The following is a 17,500-nucleotide window of genomic DNA, read 5'->3' as shown; positions in this document are numbered from 1 at the left end:
CTATGCACAGTGCAGCGGCGGGGGTGACGGTAAAACTAGCAAATAAGCTCATGTGTTAGCAGTGACATGATGTGGGTTGCACGGTTCAGTGTGTGATGCATCTCGTTGGCAAAGTAATAACAGCAAATATCTAACATCAACTAGCTAACGACAACAATTATGCCTAGAATACCTAGATGTCATTTGCTAACGCGATCCGGCTCACACTGCATTCTCCTACTCCTCCCCTCCACACCCCTCTCTCTCACACACACACACACACACACACCGCGTATAGTGAAGTGGTTAGCACGCTCGACTCCCAATCGAGAGGGCCGGGTTCGAATCCCGGCAAGCGGCGAGGCAAATGGCAAATGTGTGACCCCTGTTCACCTAGCAGTAAATAGGTACGGGAAGTAACTCGAGGGGTTGTGGCCTCGCTTTCCCGGTGTGTGGAGTGTTATGTGGTCTCAGTCCTACCCGAAGATCGGTCTATGAGCTCTGAGCTCGCTCCGTAATGGGGAAGACTGGCTGGGTGACCAGAAGACGACCGAGGTGGTGAATCACACACACACACACACACACACACACACACACACACACACACACACACACACACACACACACACACGCATGCCTGTAAATTTTGGCGTTTATACTATATTTACTCCTATAATTGGCTTCATTATCAACATAGGACACCAAAGCATAATCTCATCACTTAGATCGGGTTTTCAAACATCCCCTGCCAAACTATCATCCTAAACCGACGCTCTGTTAAGACTCTACTTTGAAAAACCGATAGGACACAATCCTTGATACCTCTAGTCTAGTACACCTCGCCAAGTCTGCGCCGGCCGCCACTTGAGATGGTTGCTGATGTGAGGGATGGAAGCAGGCCGGGAGTCGGGCTTTAGACTCAGAGCAATGCGGTCCTATTATCAAGAATTACTCACCCAAGCATCGACCTGTTCCCGGCCGCCATAATTTCTCAGCTGGATGGGCAATGTGGGCCGCGGCGCCAACCGTCCAACGGGTTCCTCACCAACACCACCACTAACCCCTTTCTCTCTCTCTCTAAGGCGAAAGATAGCGCTGCATTAGAAACGAACCTTGGAACAAACCATATTTACGTTTCAATACTCGTTTCACTAATTGTTTCGAACCGAATCGTTTCGAATAATTCCATAAATTCTTTACTCTGTTTATAAAGAGAGACAAATGCATTTACTACTGACTTCACGTTAAAATTATATTAAGGTTAACAAATTTAGCCTAACTGTAGTAAATGATTTTCGTATCAGAAAAAAAAAGTGGCGCGCGGGCGCGCGCACGCACACGCACACACACGCACACACACACACACACACACACACACACACACACACACACACTGACAAACAGGCAGTAGTTAAGAGGGAATCTTACTAAGCAAACGATGTAAAATAACACATGAAGGAGAGAAGAGTCAAGAACAGAAATAAAAGTATTAGGAAATATTAGAATATATAAATTTAGAATAGATGAAACGATAGAGGTGAATTACCGAGATTCATTAATCAATAGACAGTTACTAGTATTTTGCTAATATTTAAAGGATGAAACTAAAACGTTATCACAACACTTAACATTGCATTTCATTAGAATATATATATATATATATATATATATATATATATATATATATATATATATATATATATATATATATATATATATGCTCGCACGAACGCACGCACGCGCGCACACACAGGTGCCGTGTCTGGAGGCGCCTGACGCAGCACGGGTTAGGGCAGAGAACGCTGACGGCTTACCGAGCTTGGTAGCGGCTGGGTCCTGGATGGTCGATCGGTTGACGCAGGGCAGCAGGACTTGCAGAGAATGACACCACGGGGATAGGCGGCTTTTTGGAGATGAGGAGGCCGGATGGTGGTGGTGGGAATGGTGGTATGGTGGCGAGGCTTGTCCTACTGTAGTACACTCGGTCTTACTTCCGTAGTCAGTTAGGCTTCGAAAGTAAGTGCTAAGGCACTTGAGCGAGTGGCTGCACTGGCGAGTCTGAGAGGTAAGGTCGAGGTTGGCGTTGAGCGGGGCACTGCCGGCTGGCGGCTCCGTCAAGAATAAATGGTGCGAGAACATGAACGACACAAAGAAAGAAAGAACAGTGGTGAGTAACAAAGACGAAGGATGGAAGGAAATCAAAACCTAACACACTGCCGTGGTCTGGCAGGTTTCAGTCCGCGGCCCAGAGGTCTTCCCTGAATCGTCATAATCACCCTTGTGTCCCCGCGCGGCCAACACGCCTGGGGACACGACGCAGGGTGGCTGCGCTCAATTGGCCAAGTATGGGCGAGACTGCTGAGGGAGCGAGGGCCGCTGGTGCGTCGGCCCCACCCCGCTATGCCAATTCAAGCGAGTGTGTCCTTCCTTTCTTATTATATGACACAGTTATTATATTGATGCAGTTGAAGTATTCACTATAACTGCCCGAAGTACAGGAATTTGTGGCGACAATCCATCACTTTGTGGCGCACACACCTGTCCGTCTCACACCTATTCACTGGGAAGGCAGCTGGACGCACCTCACTGTGCCGTCTCACCAACTGTCCTAGGACACTGTTTTGGCAGGAAGCGGCCGCCTACTTGCATCAAGCGGCAGCACAGACGATGACACAAGGAACACGTGGGCTGCAGCAGCCCACGACACGCCCTCAGACGCCCATCATAACGAGTCCCAGCTGGCCATTACCTGGAAAGAAAACAGGTTTCTTAATCATCAAATAAAAATTTTAAAAAAATCATTATCCCTCTAAACGTGTATAAACGTCTGACAAAGCCCTCCTGCACTCGCTCAACAAACCGCTCCTGGCAAACATGAGACTGCCAAGCGCGTTGAAGAAATTAAGCAACAAGTAAATAAGGATTATTGACGTGTGTGTGTGTGTGTGTGTGTGTGTGTGTGTGTGTGTGTGTGTGTGTGTGTGTGTGTGTGTGTGTGTGTGTGTGTGTGTGGGCGCGCACGCCAATAACCAGAGGGGGAATGTAATTGCAAGCTTTTCTTCAACGCAGGAATGGCGCCACAAGCCTCTATGCACCAGACAGATTGCACTCCTCCACTTGCAATACATCGAACATTACCAATCCAACACCAGTCTCGCATCTCGCCCCTCTGTATTTGTCATTACTAACCCATTCAGAGAGAGAGAGAGAGAGAGAGAGAGAGAGAGAGAGAGAGCCACATCTAATCCTAAACTGCAATATCAACAAAATAAAATACTATTCGCCTGATTGGTCTAAAGTCTAACGAATGTGACACGGCTGTGAAGGGATACATTGCCTCTCTCTCTCTCTCTCTCTCTCTCTCTCTCTCTCTCTCTCTCTAACTTAGCGGTGAATATCTTTGCTTCAATTTCTTTGCAAGGGGAGCATCGCCCTTATAAGATCTAAAGCGCGTCCCTTCCCTCCTCCTCCTCCCCCTCCCCTTCTCCCTTCTCCCTCCTCCTCCTCCTCCTACTCCTTCCCTCAGGACTGAATTATGCATGCAATTATAACATATTTCCCACATTCTTTTACTGCCTTTCGGACTTAATGGATTCTTCTCCCCGCAGAAGGTAAAAAAAAAAATAAAAAAAAAAAAAAACATGCTTCCCCACTTACTCTCCCATCTTTTCCTTTTCTTTTTTTTCCTCCGTCTATTTGTCTGTCCTTCTGTTTCCTGTCTGTCTGTCTTTTTTTTTCGTCTATATCCATCTGTCTGTGTTCGTTTCACTGCATAGTCTCGTCTTTTTATTTGTCTACTCGCCTATCTACCTATTCATCTGCTCACCTATCTGTTTTATCTATCTATCTATTCATTTATCAGTCTGCTTGTCCGTCTTTCTATCTATCTAACTATGTCTGTCCGTCTCCTTAATAAAATCTGCCGTGGTCTATTTCTTCTTGCCTATCTGTCTGTCTACCTGTCCATGGCCCGTACTTTGAAACGCTTTGCTCTCTCACCACGACTGTCTATCAAAAGCCACAAAGATCGGCAGCCGGGTTCTCAAGAGTGTTTCGTCAGTTAATAGTGTAAAAATCTTGTTAATCTGCCTCTAGAATCACAAAACACATAAACATCAATGGAGCTTCAACGAGAGCCTTTGGAAAATAGTGAATGTGAGATTTGAAGCGTCTCAGAATACGAATTTATATGTCTGTCATCAGTCTGTCTGCATGCCTGTTCGTTTACCTATCTTTTCTGGGGTATTCTGTCTGTCTATCTCCCTCTGCTTCTGTTAGTATTGGAAGTGTAACACGCACAAGTAGCTACACTTAACGTTACACGGATGCAGATGTCGCGGCCTTAGTTGCAGCAGTTGCGGGTACAAATTCTGACTTACAACACACAAAGGTCACGCGAATGAGGATGTTTGAGTTAGTCTTTAATGGATGCAGATGTGATTCTTCCATAAACAGGATAATAGTTACCACGAGAGAGAGAGAGAGAGAGAGAGAGAGAGAGAGTAGTAGTAGTAGTAGTAGTAGTAGTAGTAGTAGTAGTAGTAGTAGTAGTAGTAGTAGTAGTAGTAGTAGTAGTAGTAGGTGGTCAGCCTCTTTCTCACCGCCGAAATGTTGCATATCTTGCTATCTTTTATAGCTATTTTCACGCTAACTGCTCTACTGATCTTGCTAACTGCATGCCTCCCCTCCTCCTGCGGCCTCGCTGCACAAGGCTTTCTTATTCCTCTCATCCCTATTCTGTCCAACTCCCTAACGCAAGAGTTAACCTGTACTGTCTTTCACACCTTTTTCTGGTAAACTGTGGAACTCCCTGCCTGTGTCTCTATTTCCAACTTCCTATGACCTGACTTCATTCACGAGGGAGGTCTCAAGACATTTGTCCCCATCCTTTGGCTAATTCTATCGGCTCTGTAAGGAGACTGGCAACTGAGTGGGCTTTTTTTTTCTTTAGACTTTTGTTGCCCTCAGCCAGTCCTCTCTTACATAAAAAAGTAGTAGTAGTAGTAGTAGTAGTAGTAGTAGTAGTAGTAGTAGTAGTAGTAGTAGTAGTAGTAGTAGTAGTAGTAACAGTAACAGTAACAGTAACAGTAACAGTAACAGAGGCAGAGGCAGTGGTGATGGTGGTGGTGGTAGTATAAAAATGAAACCTTCGATATTTTTTACCGTCGATTAATTACTCCACATATCATATACATATTTTCTGACTTCCTTTTCTTCTTTCCTTCTTGAAGTGATCACGCGCCGCGCTCCGTCATGCATCTACGGCAGAGTGACGAGGACTCTTTATGACAGGCAAGGCAAGGCAAGGCAAGGCAAGGCAACGCAACGCAACTCAACTCAAGGTCACCATAAAGTATACAGCAACAAAAAAAAAGGCAAGTAATGGTAATGTGTGAAAAATATGACCGTAAGACGCACACTAATACAAATAAATAATAATAATAATAATAATAATAATAATAATAATAAATAATTCATATATTTTCCTTTTATCTTTAATTTATTTACGTTTTGTATATATAACAATAAAAAAGAGGAAGAGTAACTGTTACTCGGTGTCTTGTGTTACCAGTTAAAGGAGACGGCAAGGTCAATTTCTCTCTCTCTCTCTCTCTCTCTCTCTCTCTCTCTCTCTCTCTCTCTCTCTCTCTCTCAGCCTTTAGTACCTCGTAACTAACCCGTCCTTCATCCTTTTTTTTTATTTTACATTAAGTAAACATTAAAAGACTATTCAAACACAAGCAAGAACTAACTCCTCACGCCTCACCATTTGTTCCTCGCGCCCTGCAACATTCAGAGAAACAATAGTGACCAAACTCGTCCTTCACCCTCCCCCCCCCTTTTATTTCTATTTAGGGTAAGGAAACAACATTAAAAGACTACTCAAACACAAGCAAGAACTAACTCCTCACCATTTGCTCTCCGCGCCCTGCAACATTTAGAGAAACAATAGCGATCTTGACTTAACAAAGACCAACAGCAGGAGGCCCAACCAACAACCAACCCACCATCTGGCGGCCGGACGCGCAAACACACCCCTCCCACCTCACTGACTCCGCGTGACTGACCCAAACAGGTGCAGCGGCCGAGGAATGCCTGGGGTTCATGAAGCGCTGAGCCATATGCTTCACTTGTTTGCTTTATATACTGTTCCCTAGCAGAGTAATGCGGTGTGAATTGACAGATTAAGGATATATAATAGAGAGAAAGAAAGAGAGAGACAGCGAAATGATTAAAAGTTAGATTGTTAAGTGAACCTTTTCTTTCTTTCTTATTTTTTCTTACAAGGAACGATAATTTATGAGGGTTTTTAAAGACATCGTATTCTTTAAACATTTTGTCATCTTATCATTCATTTATAACAAACTCTAGATGAAGATGTTTGAGTCTTCACACCACTACTACTACCATTGTTACTGCGACTACTGCTATACTACTGTACTATACTATCGCCTTATCATTCATTTGTAACAAACTTTAGAGAAAGATTTGAGTTTTCACACTACTACTATTACTACTATTACTACTACTACTACTACTAATAATAATAATAATAATAATAATAATAATAATAAAATAATAATAATAATAATACACTAATGCTGCTACTTCTACTACTACCAAGAGTATTTTAATGACTGCAATGATAGTTCAACAACTCAAAATCATCACAAGGAGAAAAAAACAACTATGAAAACCCAGTTAGTGCCTTTTTAATCAATCCTAATGTGAGAAAACAAAGATAAGAAAACGAGACCTTTGTATTAGTTTTCACCATACGAAGTTCCTCAGCTTTGTTTACTACTACGAACTCTGCTTTGTGAGGACATGAATGCTAGCAAGAATTCAAACAACACGTCCTAACCAAATGGAAACGCTCTTCGAATTTTCAAACCCGTTTATTTCCAATCCAGCTCTGGTCAACTCTGGAACTCACTACCTGAACGTTCTGTATTTCCACCTATCCATAACCTGATCTCATTTACTAGGGAGGTTTCAAGACATTTATCCCTAACTCTCTTGACCCTGCTCGGGGACTGGCATCTAAGTGGGCCTTTTTGTTTAATCGTTGTTTTTTTTTTTTTTTTTTTGCCCTTGGCCAATTTTCCCATCTTGCATAAAAATAAATATCTAAAAAAAAAAAAAAAAAAAAACTAAGTTGAAGGTTTTGTGCGGTGTATCTCTTCCTACCGTGAAACTTTGATCAGGGTTAGTAAAAAAATCATAAAGTTGAGGAATGAATACAATTAGTTTACGTGTGTGTGTGTGTGTGTGTGTGTGTGTGTGTGTGTGTGTGTGTGTGTGTGTGTGTGTGTGTGTGTGTGTGTGTGTGTGTGTGCTTAGCATTCATTATTCGTCTTCCAGTGTTTTTCCTTCCTCTCTTCCTTCATTCTTTCCTGCTCCTCCTTTGTTTGAAGGTTTCCAGAAGGTCCTCGTCTTCTGCACGATCGCTCTCTCTCTCTCTCTCTCTCTCTCTCTCTCTCTCTCTCTCTCTCTCTCTCTCTCTCTCTCTCTCTCTCTCTCTCTCTCTCTCTCTCTCTCTCTCTCTCTCTCTCTCTCTCTCTCTCTCTCTCTCTCTCTCTCTCTACCATCATCTCTTGCTTTGTTGATTCTCCTTTCAGTGCATCGATCCTACAAACAGCCTCTGAAATCTGTCATCATTATACACGCCGCAAGCTTTTACATCGCCAAACACACGGCGACTCGGTATCCGGCTGCCCAGGGAGCGATGTGAATGCCAGGGCTTGTGTTCCCTTTGTTGTCCCGTTAATGTCCAGGCGCTACGAAAATAATCCATGAGCGGTGGGGTGGATAGGAAATAATGCCTTCAGTATGTACAGTGGACGCTAGTTTTATATTGTATTAGGTGTTAGAAGTTCAGTGTGTTAGTTATGAGGTTTCCAGGTTAGTGTATATAAAGGAATAGTATGGGATAGAATACGATGAAGTGAATACATATATGGCATGGATAAAACTGTGATGAGTGGAGTTTTCTTGGAAGATTTTCCTCGCGACTAGAATTGACCTAGATGACGTTTACAAACATAGAAATCCTCACAACAGATCACTTTTTTTTTTTTTTTTTTTTTTTTTCTTTTTTTACATTACAAGGGCACCGGCCAAGGGAAAACAAAGCGCTGCAAAAAAAAAAATCCCGCTGGTTGCCAGGCCCTGTTAAGAAGAAAGTAGGAGAAAGAAAAAACAAAAAAATCTAAAAGGAGGGTCCAGTTAACGTAAGAGGTGTCTTGACACTCCTCTTTTGAAAGAGTTTAAGTCATAGGCAGGTGGAAATACAGACACAGGTAGAGAGTTCCAGAGTTTACCAGTGTAGGGAATGAAGGAGTGAAGATACTGGTTAACTCTTGCATTAGGAAGATGGACAGAATAGGGATGAGAAGAAGTAGAGAGTCTTGTGCAGCGAGGCCGCAGGAGGGGGAAGGCATGCAGTTAGCAAGTTCAGAAGAGCAGACAGCATGAAAACAGCGGTAGAAGACAGATAAAGATGCAACATTGCGGCGGTGACTTAAAGAATCAAGACAGTCAGTTAGAGGAGAAGAGTTGATAAGACGAAAAGCTTTAGATTCCACCTTGTTTAGTAAAGCTGTGTGTGGATCCCCCAGACATGAGAGCCATACTCCATACACGGGCGGATAAGGCCCTGTACAGAGCAAGCAGCTGGGAGGGAGAGAAAATGGACGAAGACGCCATAGGACACCTAACTTCTTGGAAGCTGATTTAGCAAGAGTAGAGATGTGAAATTTCCAGTTTAGATTTTTAGTGAAGGATAGACCGAGTGTGTTTAATGTAGAGGAGAGGGAAGTTGAGTGTTATTGAAGAAGAGAGGATAGTTGTCTGGAAGGTTATGTCGAGTAGATAGTTGTAGAAATTGAGTTTTTGAGGCATTGAACAAAACCAGGTTTTCTCTGCCCCAATCAGAAACAAGTGAAAGATCAGAAGTTAGGCGTCCTATAGCATCTCGCCTTGAGTCATTTAATTGTTGTTGGGTTGGGCGTCTGTTGAACGCTGTTGAATAATGCAAGGTGGTATCATCAGCATAGGAGTGGATAGGGCATTGAGTCAGATTTAGGAGATCATTGATGAATAATAGAAAGAGAGTGGGTGATAGGACAGAACCCTGTGGAACACCACTGTTGATAGTTTTAGGGAAGAACAGTGACCGTCTACTACAGCAGCAATAGAACGATCGGAAAGGAAACTGGAGATGAAGGTACAGAGAGAAGGATAGAATCCGTAGGAGGGTAGTTTAGAAATTAAAGATTTGTGCCAGACTCTATCGAAGGCTTTCGATATGTCAAGGCCGACAGCAAAGGTTTCACCGAAGTCCCTAAAAGAGGATGACCAAGATTCAGTTAGGAAAGTAAGAAGATCACCAGTAGATCTGCCTTTACGGAAACCATACTGGCAATCAGAGAGAAGGTTGTGAGCTGATAGATGCCTCATTATCTTCCTATTAAGGATAGACTCAAAGGCTTTAGAAAGGCAGGAAATCAAAGCTATAGGGCGGTAGTTAGAAGGATTGGAGTGGTCACCTTTTTTAGGGACAGGTTGAATGTGAGCAAACTTCCAGCAAGAAGGATAAATAGAAGTAGAGAGACACAGATGAAAGAGTTTGACCAGGCAGTGAGCGAGTTCGGAAGCACAGTTTTTGAGAACAACAGGAGGGACTCCATCCGGACCGTAAGCCTTCCGAGAATCAAGGCCAGAGAGGGCCAGGAAAACGTCTTTATAAAGAATTTTAATTTTAGGGATGAAGTAGTCAGAGGGTGGAGGAGTAGGAGGAATATGCCCAGAATCATCCAAAGTTGAGTTGGTAGCAAAGGTTTGAGCGAAGAGTTCAGCTTTAGAAAAGAAGAGACAGCTGTAGAGCCATCTGGATGAAGTAAAGGAGGGAAAGACGAAGAAGTAAAGTTGTTAGAGATATTATTGGCTAGATGCCAGAAATCTCGAGAGGAGTTAGAATTGGAAAGACTTTGACATTTTCTATTGATGAAAGAGTTTTTAGTAAGTTGGAGAATAGATTTGGCATGATTACGGGCAGAAATATATAGGGCATGAGTTTCAGCAGTTGGATGGCTACGGAACCGTTTGTGAGCCGCCTCTATCATTGACAGCACGAGAACAAGCAGAGTTAAACCAAGGCTTTTTAGCTTTAGGGTTAGAGAAAGTATGAGGAATGTATAGCTCCATGCCAGAGATAATCACCTCTGTTATGCGCTCGGCACAAAGAGAAGGATCTCTGACATGAAAACAATAATCATCCCAAGGGAAATCAGAATAGTACTGCCTTAGTTCCTCCCACTTAGCAGAGTTAAAATGCCAGAAGCACCTCCGCTTAGGCGGGTCCTGAGGCTGCACTGGAGTGATAGAACAGGTAACGGAAATTAGATTGTGGTCGGAGGAGCCCAACGGAGAGGAAAGTTTAACAGAGTAAGCAGAAGGGTTGGAGGTTAGGAAAAGATCAAGAATGTTGGGCGTGTCTCCAAGGCGGTCAGGAATACGGGTAGGGAACTGCACTAGCTGCTCTAGGTCATGAAGGATAGCAAAGTTGAAGGTTTGTTCACCAGGTTGGTCAGTGAAAGAAGATGAAAGCCAAAGCTGGTGGTGAACATTGAAATCCCTAAAATGGAGATCTCAGCAAAAGGAAAGTGAGATAAGATGTGCTCCACCTTGGAAGTCAAATAGTCAAAGAATTTTACATAGTCAGAGGAATTAGGTGAGAGGTATACAGCACAGATGAATTTAGTTAGAGAGTGACATTGAAGTCTTAGCCAGATGGTAGAAAATTCTGAAGATTCAAGATTGTGGGCACGAGAGCAAGTGGTGTCGTTACGCACGTATGCGCAACATCCAGCTTTGGATTGAAAATGAGGATAGAGCAAGTAGGAGGGAACAGAAAAGGGGCTTGCATATAACACTATAGCTTTCTTTTTCACTTTAATATGTACTTCCAACAAAACATATAACTGAAATAACACGTGGCTTCGTTTTCACAAAGTGTTTGTTAACGGGAGCTGCTTTAACCCCTTCAGTACTGGGACACGCTTTTACCACGAGTTCTGGGTATGATAAGACCATTTTATTGACATTAGCAAGGGTCTATGGAGGTCAGAAGATTAATGGCCACAGTCTTCACTACTCTAATCCCCCACATGAGTTTCTGAAGCTGTGTAGAATCACCAAATAGTAACAAGAATGAATAGATAACCTCGTCCTGGTACCGAAGGGGTTAAAGAGACATTTTTCAATATGCATGCCAACAAAATATACAATAAAGAGATTACACATGGCTTTCTTTTCATCATAGAGCGTTTATTAATGGTAGCTGCTAAAAAAGAGATGTTGCTTAATGTAAATCAATAACTCTCAAGGATCGCGCCGCCTTGTCTTTCCACCCCACCGGATACATTCCAAACTCCGGGCATAATTACGGTCAGGAGCGAGTCAACATTTGCACAAGGCGGCAAAGTCATTATTATTTGTTTAGATGAAGAGGAGTCGCCAGTTCATTAATCTTCACGTTTTCAGAAACCGTCAGTGTCCAAAAAGCATGAATTGACTAGCACCTTTCAATCCTTCATCCCTAACAACTGGTGGTTACAATGTGGCTCAGTCATTACTTGTGTGGTAACCTGACGCAGTAAAAAGAAGATAGAACAAATGAGAAAAGAAGACGGATGAATAACAGAAGTAGAGAACTGGAAGAAGAACGAAGAAACAGAAAAACGTAGGAATTCAATATATACCTATGCAAGCACGACATTTACTTAGAGGTAGATTCATTATTATTTTATTATTATTATTATTGTCGGTGTTAAAGCGCATGAGTTAATAAGTATTTCCACCCTTCATCTCTGTTGATGGTCGTTATGATGTGGCAAAATCTCCATTATTTGCTCAAGTAGGAAGACGTAACAAGTTAATTAATCTTTACGCTCATAGTATACTCTTGATAGAAACTGTAACGATTAACGAACATCTTCGGTTTTTCAGTCCTATTACCAGCGCTTGCTTCAGTTACGATAATAAATAGAAACCTCACAGTTCCTCGTGCTTCCCTCTGTTCCCTGCAGGCATTGACGCACGTAACACTTCCCATTCAATAAAACTCTACAAACGCTGAATAATCAATAATACATTTCCTGTGAACTGTGGCATTGTATCATTGGCTTCCTCTCTTTCCTGGACAGGTGCCACCACCACGCCACGTGGCAACACCGCCAACAACATCAACAACAACAACAATGACAGTAACAACAAAATCAACATCAAAACAACTGGTATAATTTTTTTTTTTAATATTCACATCTTTTTTTTTCATTTGAGCAGCCTGGATATTTGTGTTATTTTCTTCTACGTGTTCATTTGAGACATATTCCTAGTAATGATACGCATCATTTTTACTTTCTGACCACACGTTACTATTCTCAGGCTATTTCTGTCCACAATTGTTTTCTTTTAAAATGTTTCCGTGTGTTGTCCGCCTGAGGAAACACCAAAGCGGAAAGCAAATGTGGAAGCGACTCACTGACTTCCTCACAAAACACCAGTGACTGTGAAGCGCATGCCGAAGCAGTCACGAGGTATGTGCAGCGCTCCGTGACATCAAACAGCAGCAGCAGCAGCAGCAGCAGCAGCAGCAGGGGACGGCAGTGGAAGAAATCAAGAACGACCCTTGGATTATACTTCACTGACACTTCAATAGACACTGCACTAAAAAAGTACCTACTCATATAACGTGAAGAGTGTTAACGGGAGAGAAAAAAAAAAGGAACATATAAAAACCGCTAGTTAAGCAAAATATAAACTTTAAATCAAACGACTAGGTTAGCAATTCAACTGGAGGACTTGAGGACACATTTTTGCCTTCAGATTTGTGCAAGATTAGACCATTTTATTGACATTAGGAAAAGTCTATGGAACTACGAAAATTAATGGCCACAGTCTTCACTATTTTAATCCCCCACATGTGTTTCTGAAATTGTATAAAATCACCAAGTAGAAACCAGAACGAATATGGAAACGCGTCATGGTACTGAAGGGGTTACACTAATCAACTAGCTAACTCACATCAATTTCTTTTTCCTTCCTTCTTTCTTCAAATACATAACTATTTACTTGCACTTTGTATTCCCTCACCATCCCTTCGTTTTATATCTTTGGCCTGCCTGCTTCACATCGAGGGAAAAAAATAACTTAGATGTTTTATTCACGCCCATTACACTGGACAGGACCTAAGCTGCCACGCTATCAGCAGCAGAGGCAAGGGTCGTGGTGGAGGATGAGAGAACATTTGTTGGGGATCGGGTGGGAGGGGCGGAGGAGCTGTGGTATTTGGCCTCTGCTGGGAAGGAACACGGGAAGAAAACGGTGACAGCAATTTGGTTCGTGGTGGGAAACGCTTCGCTCTCTCACCAGTTCTTAAAAGGCCACAGAGACAACTGACCGGATTCTCAAGACAATTTCTCCTTTCAGTTATGTAGAAATGTAGTTAATCCGTCACTAGATCCGTAAAAATGCCCTTGAAACCTCGTGTACTTCCAAGTATAGCCTCTTCAAATTAGTAGAGGTGCGGCGCAGGTGTTTCAGAATATGAGACTTTGAAACATCTCAGCATCTTTACCATGACTATTCTCAGCAGGTTCTAGTAGTGAATGGTGTCAGGTTCTCAAGTTCAGTCAATTAACAAGGAATATGCATCATCATGAGAAAAAAAATAATAATGAGAACTCGGCAAACCATCTCTGTGGGTTTTGGAAGTGCAGTACAATAGTCTTCATGCAAAAACAAAACGCTTCGAAACATATGCAGTCGGTGTTCAGTCCAGCGCAGTAACGGTTTGCTTCATGACTTGCTGGTGATGGAGTCTGGCGGGATGGGGGTAGTGGGGATAAAGTATGGGGGGAGGTGGCGGGGTTGGGAGCCCGCAGGAGGTGAGTGAGCGCAATCAAGATTAAAATATATATTCACTTCCTCCTCCTCCTCCTCCTCCTCCTCCTCCTATTTCCTCCTCCTCCTCCTCCTCCTCCTCCTCCTCCTCCTCCTCCTCCTCCTCCTCCTCCTCCTCCTCCTCCTCCTCCTCCTCCTCCTCCTCCTCCTCCTCTACACACTTGCGGTTGCAAGTGTATTGGTAATCAAAGACGGTAAAAGGTAATGATGTGTGTGTGTGCGTGTTTGATTGATCTGCTGCAGTCTCTGACGAGACAGCCAGACGTTACCCTACGGAGCGAGCTCAGAGCTCTTTATTTCCGATCTTCAGATAGGCCTGAGACCAGGCACACACCACACACCGGGACAACAAGGTCACAACTCCTCGATTTACATCCCGTACCTACTCACTGCTAGGTGAACAGGGGCTACACGTGAAAGGAGACACACCCAAATATCTCCACCTGGCCGGGGAATCGAACCCCGGTCCTCTGGCTTGTGAAGCCAGCGCTCTAACCACTGAGCTACCGGGTGTGTGTGTGTGTGTGTGTGTGTGTGTGTGTGTGTGTGTGTGTGTGTGTGTGTGTGTGTGTGTGTGTGTGTGTGTGTGTGCGCGCGCGCGCGCGTCCCATCCCACTACATATGCCACGTCAACAAGTTTTGAAATATGGAAGAAAAATAGAATAAACAAACAAAACAAATCGAGAGACAAAACTAGGAATGACGCCAACTATATATCCACAAACAGAGCATTTGTAGTGAAAACATTGATGAGCAGTGCACAGCTGGCAAACCCCAATAACCACCCCGGCAACAGAGCACACTTATCCACGTCAATGGTAAGCGTCGATGTTGAAATATAATCGTTGAAAAACTGAGTGAGGAGCAATGAGGCAACTAGTGACAGGTGTGCGCTGATGTACGCCAGGAGTAGCAAGTGTTGAGGTACAAAGCCACAGGTGTTCCTCCCCCAACTTCAATGCACGTCATTTCTAAAACTTAATCGTCGAGTCACTCAACTCACTACAGCCCCCGACACTCGCTTCTACGCTTCAATTTTTTCTTTCTTTATTTATTTTTTTTTTTCATTCTTTCTTTCTTTATTTTTATTTCCATGTAGTAGGGGAACGCTGGCCAAGAGCAAAAGAAAGGATAAAGAAAAGGTCCACTTAGAATGTCAGGCCGCCAGACCCCGTAAGTTGCTAAGCATAACAGTGGTGGGAAGGCAGAAAGCATCAGGCCAAATTCGAGACGAGGAAATATATAGTGATAGAAAGTTAATTAAGAAAAGAAAGATACATGTAAGCTGTGGTTAGCGAAGGAAGAAAAGAATGAAATAAGAAAAATACGTAATGATGAACGAGAGAACTTGAAGCCAATGTAAAATAACTCAAAATAACGGATATAAAAAGAAATAATAATAAAAAGATAAGAAGAAAGATAACGAAGGTAAAGAAATATAAAACGCTAAAAGATGAAGTAGATTATTCACTCCAAGATAACACGACAAAAAAAAAATAACACCAACAACGGAAATTACATGTAAAAAAAATATATAAGAAAAAATACCTAACAAAATAAGGAAAGGAAACAGCAACCCATGACTTGCAAGAGAGCTTCGGGTTAAGACAATGAACTCTCCTCACCTCTATTTTCCTCTCCCTCACTCGGGCCTGTCTTCTCAAACCCTCTGTTCTCTCACCACCATCATTTTCCAAGACCACACAGATGACTTAAGGGGTTGTCATGAGAGTTTCCCTTTGTTAATAATGTGAAGAACCTGTTAATCTATCACTAAAACAGTAAAAACACCCTTAAAAACCTATGTAACTTTAACTAGAGTCTAAAATTTAATGGAGGAGAGATACGCCTGCTTTGGTTTCCCGTTTTGCTTCCATGCATCGTGTCTTTTTCCCGCCACTTGCACTTAACCCCTTCTGTAGTGGGACTCATTTCTATTATGAGTTTTAGGTGTGATTAGACGATTTTATTTATATTAGGAAGGTTCTATGGAGGTCAGAAGATTAAAGGCCCGAGTCTTCACTATTTTAATCCTCACACCAGTTACTGAAGCTGTATAAAATCGCCAAATCGTGAGCAGAATAGATATGAGAACGTGCCATGGTACTGAAGAGCTTAACGACACACACTGCATATATCTCAGTCACGCACCACTCTCACCAGGTTTTTTTTTTTTTTTTTTTTTAATGGAATAGGGGAAACTGACTAAGGGCAACAAAAAAAAAAAAAAAAAAAGGCCTACTTGACTGCCAGTTCCCCAGGTGTGTACACGTCGTTTATACTTTAATATTCATAAAAATTTGGCAGAGTCGACAGAAGGAGATCAATTTTCTTATGTAACAGTAAATATGTAAGGTTCTTCACGGATAAAAGGGAGATAATATTGTTATGGTAAACGGTCAAAATTATAGCTAAGAAGATTATGTGGTTACTGTTTACTGCTGCTGTTCTTGGGGAAGGGATTGGTGATGATAAAGAGGAAGGGCTTGCAAGTTTTTCCGAATATATTGAAGAGAAAATATAATGTCATCTTAAAAGGTAAAAAATCACATGAGTATAAGAGGAGATAATATCCTGTCCACGGTCCCGGGTGTAGGTTGGGGTTCCTCACTCGGGGCAACGGTTTCCTAGAGGGTGGGCTTTGAGATAGGAGGTACCACAAAAAGTATCCCCTTTAGCACATATGAAAAGCCCACATGGTATAAATAAAAAAAAATAAATAAATAAATAAATAAAAAAAAAAGAGAATGGACGTTACGAGACACCATCATAGCCCTGGCAGACTAAAGCAACGATGTAAAAGCGACGAAATTGACTAGGAAGGGAGGAGATTTATGTGCTGAAGAGTGAAAATGATAATAGGAGTTCTACAGGATACACAAGATAATGACTATAAGCTGAACGGTGACGGGGAAAAAGTAGTGATAATACTAACAGTTTCACACGACAGCTGAGGGAAAAGAAGTCTATCTAATTATTGCGCTAGACTGTGACAAATTTCGACCACTTCCAATACAACACTGACACGTGAAACAGTAAAGAGGGGAAAAAAAATAAAAAAAGTAACAAACAAGTAAATAAATCATGCTAACCTCCAATGACCGAGAGAAGAGATAAACACAATAACAGTAATAGGTATGTACGTATGACACACACATGGAAACTGAAATGAAAAAAAAAATACTATAAAGAAAAAAAATTGGAGTAAAATATGTGAGAAGGAAAAAGGCGAGATATATTCACTAAGATGCAAATTAGGAAGATTTACGGATGACTGCACGACTCTCTCTCTCTCTCTCTCTCTCTCTCTCTCTCTCTCTCATCTTTTATTTCTCACGCTGACGAAATGAGAAAGTTTTTTTTTTATTTCATTGCCTTGTTTGGTGGAGGAGGAGGAGGAGGAGGAGGAGGAATGAGGAAATGGTGCAGGCGGCTGTTCTCCTCGTGGCTGGTAAGAAACTTACTGTGCACCTCCAAATTCGCTGATCTTCCCTATAAGTACAGTCTCTTTGGCACGTAGGGCACTTCACCACAGTAGGTAGAACGCCGTGAT

At 42.4% G+C, this 17,500-nt stretch overlaps 1 protein-coding gene across 10 annotated transcripts in view; it reads right to left on the bottom strand.

The window, feature by feature from the left end:
- The window catches only part of LOC123520474 (beta-1,4-N-acetylgalactosaminyltransferase bre-4-like), a 65,861-nt gene that overhangs the window by 13,718 nt on the left and 34,643 nt on the right, over window positions 1–17,500 (bottom strand). For 4 of the 10 annotated variants that reach the window (XM_045282730.1, XM_045282729.1, XM_045282732.1 and 1 more), the window contains one exon: window positions 1,794–2,728. The exons of 2 other annotated variants lie outside the window; for them this stretch is intronic. In XM_045282730.1, the coding sequence (XP_045138665.1) occupies window positions 1,794–2,118 (325 nt within the window). In that variant the 5' untranslated portion in view covers window positions 2,119–2,728. Of the gene's footprint in view, window positions 1–935; window positions 1,076–1,793; window positions 2,729–5,891; window positions 6,024–17,500 lie in introns of those variants that run through there. 4 more of the 10 variants (XM_045282731.1, XM_045282734.1, XM_045282737.1 and 1 more) reach the window with 4 other exon arrangements.

This window comes from Portunus trituberculatus, chromosome 47, assembly GCF_017591435.1.
Source record: "Portunus trituberculatus isolate SZX2019 chromosome 47, ASM1759143v1, whole genome shotgun sequence".
Taxonomy (NCBI): domain Eukaryota; kingdom Metazoa; phylum Arthropoda; class Malacostraca; order Decapoda; family Portunidae; genus Portunus; species Portunus trituberculatus.
This window is presented reverse-complemented; position numbering and strand designations above follow the sequence as displayed.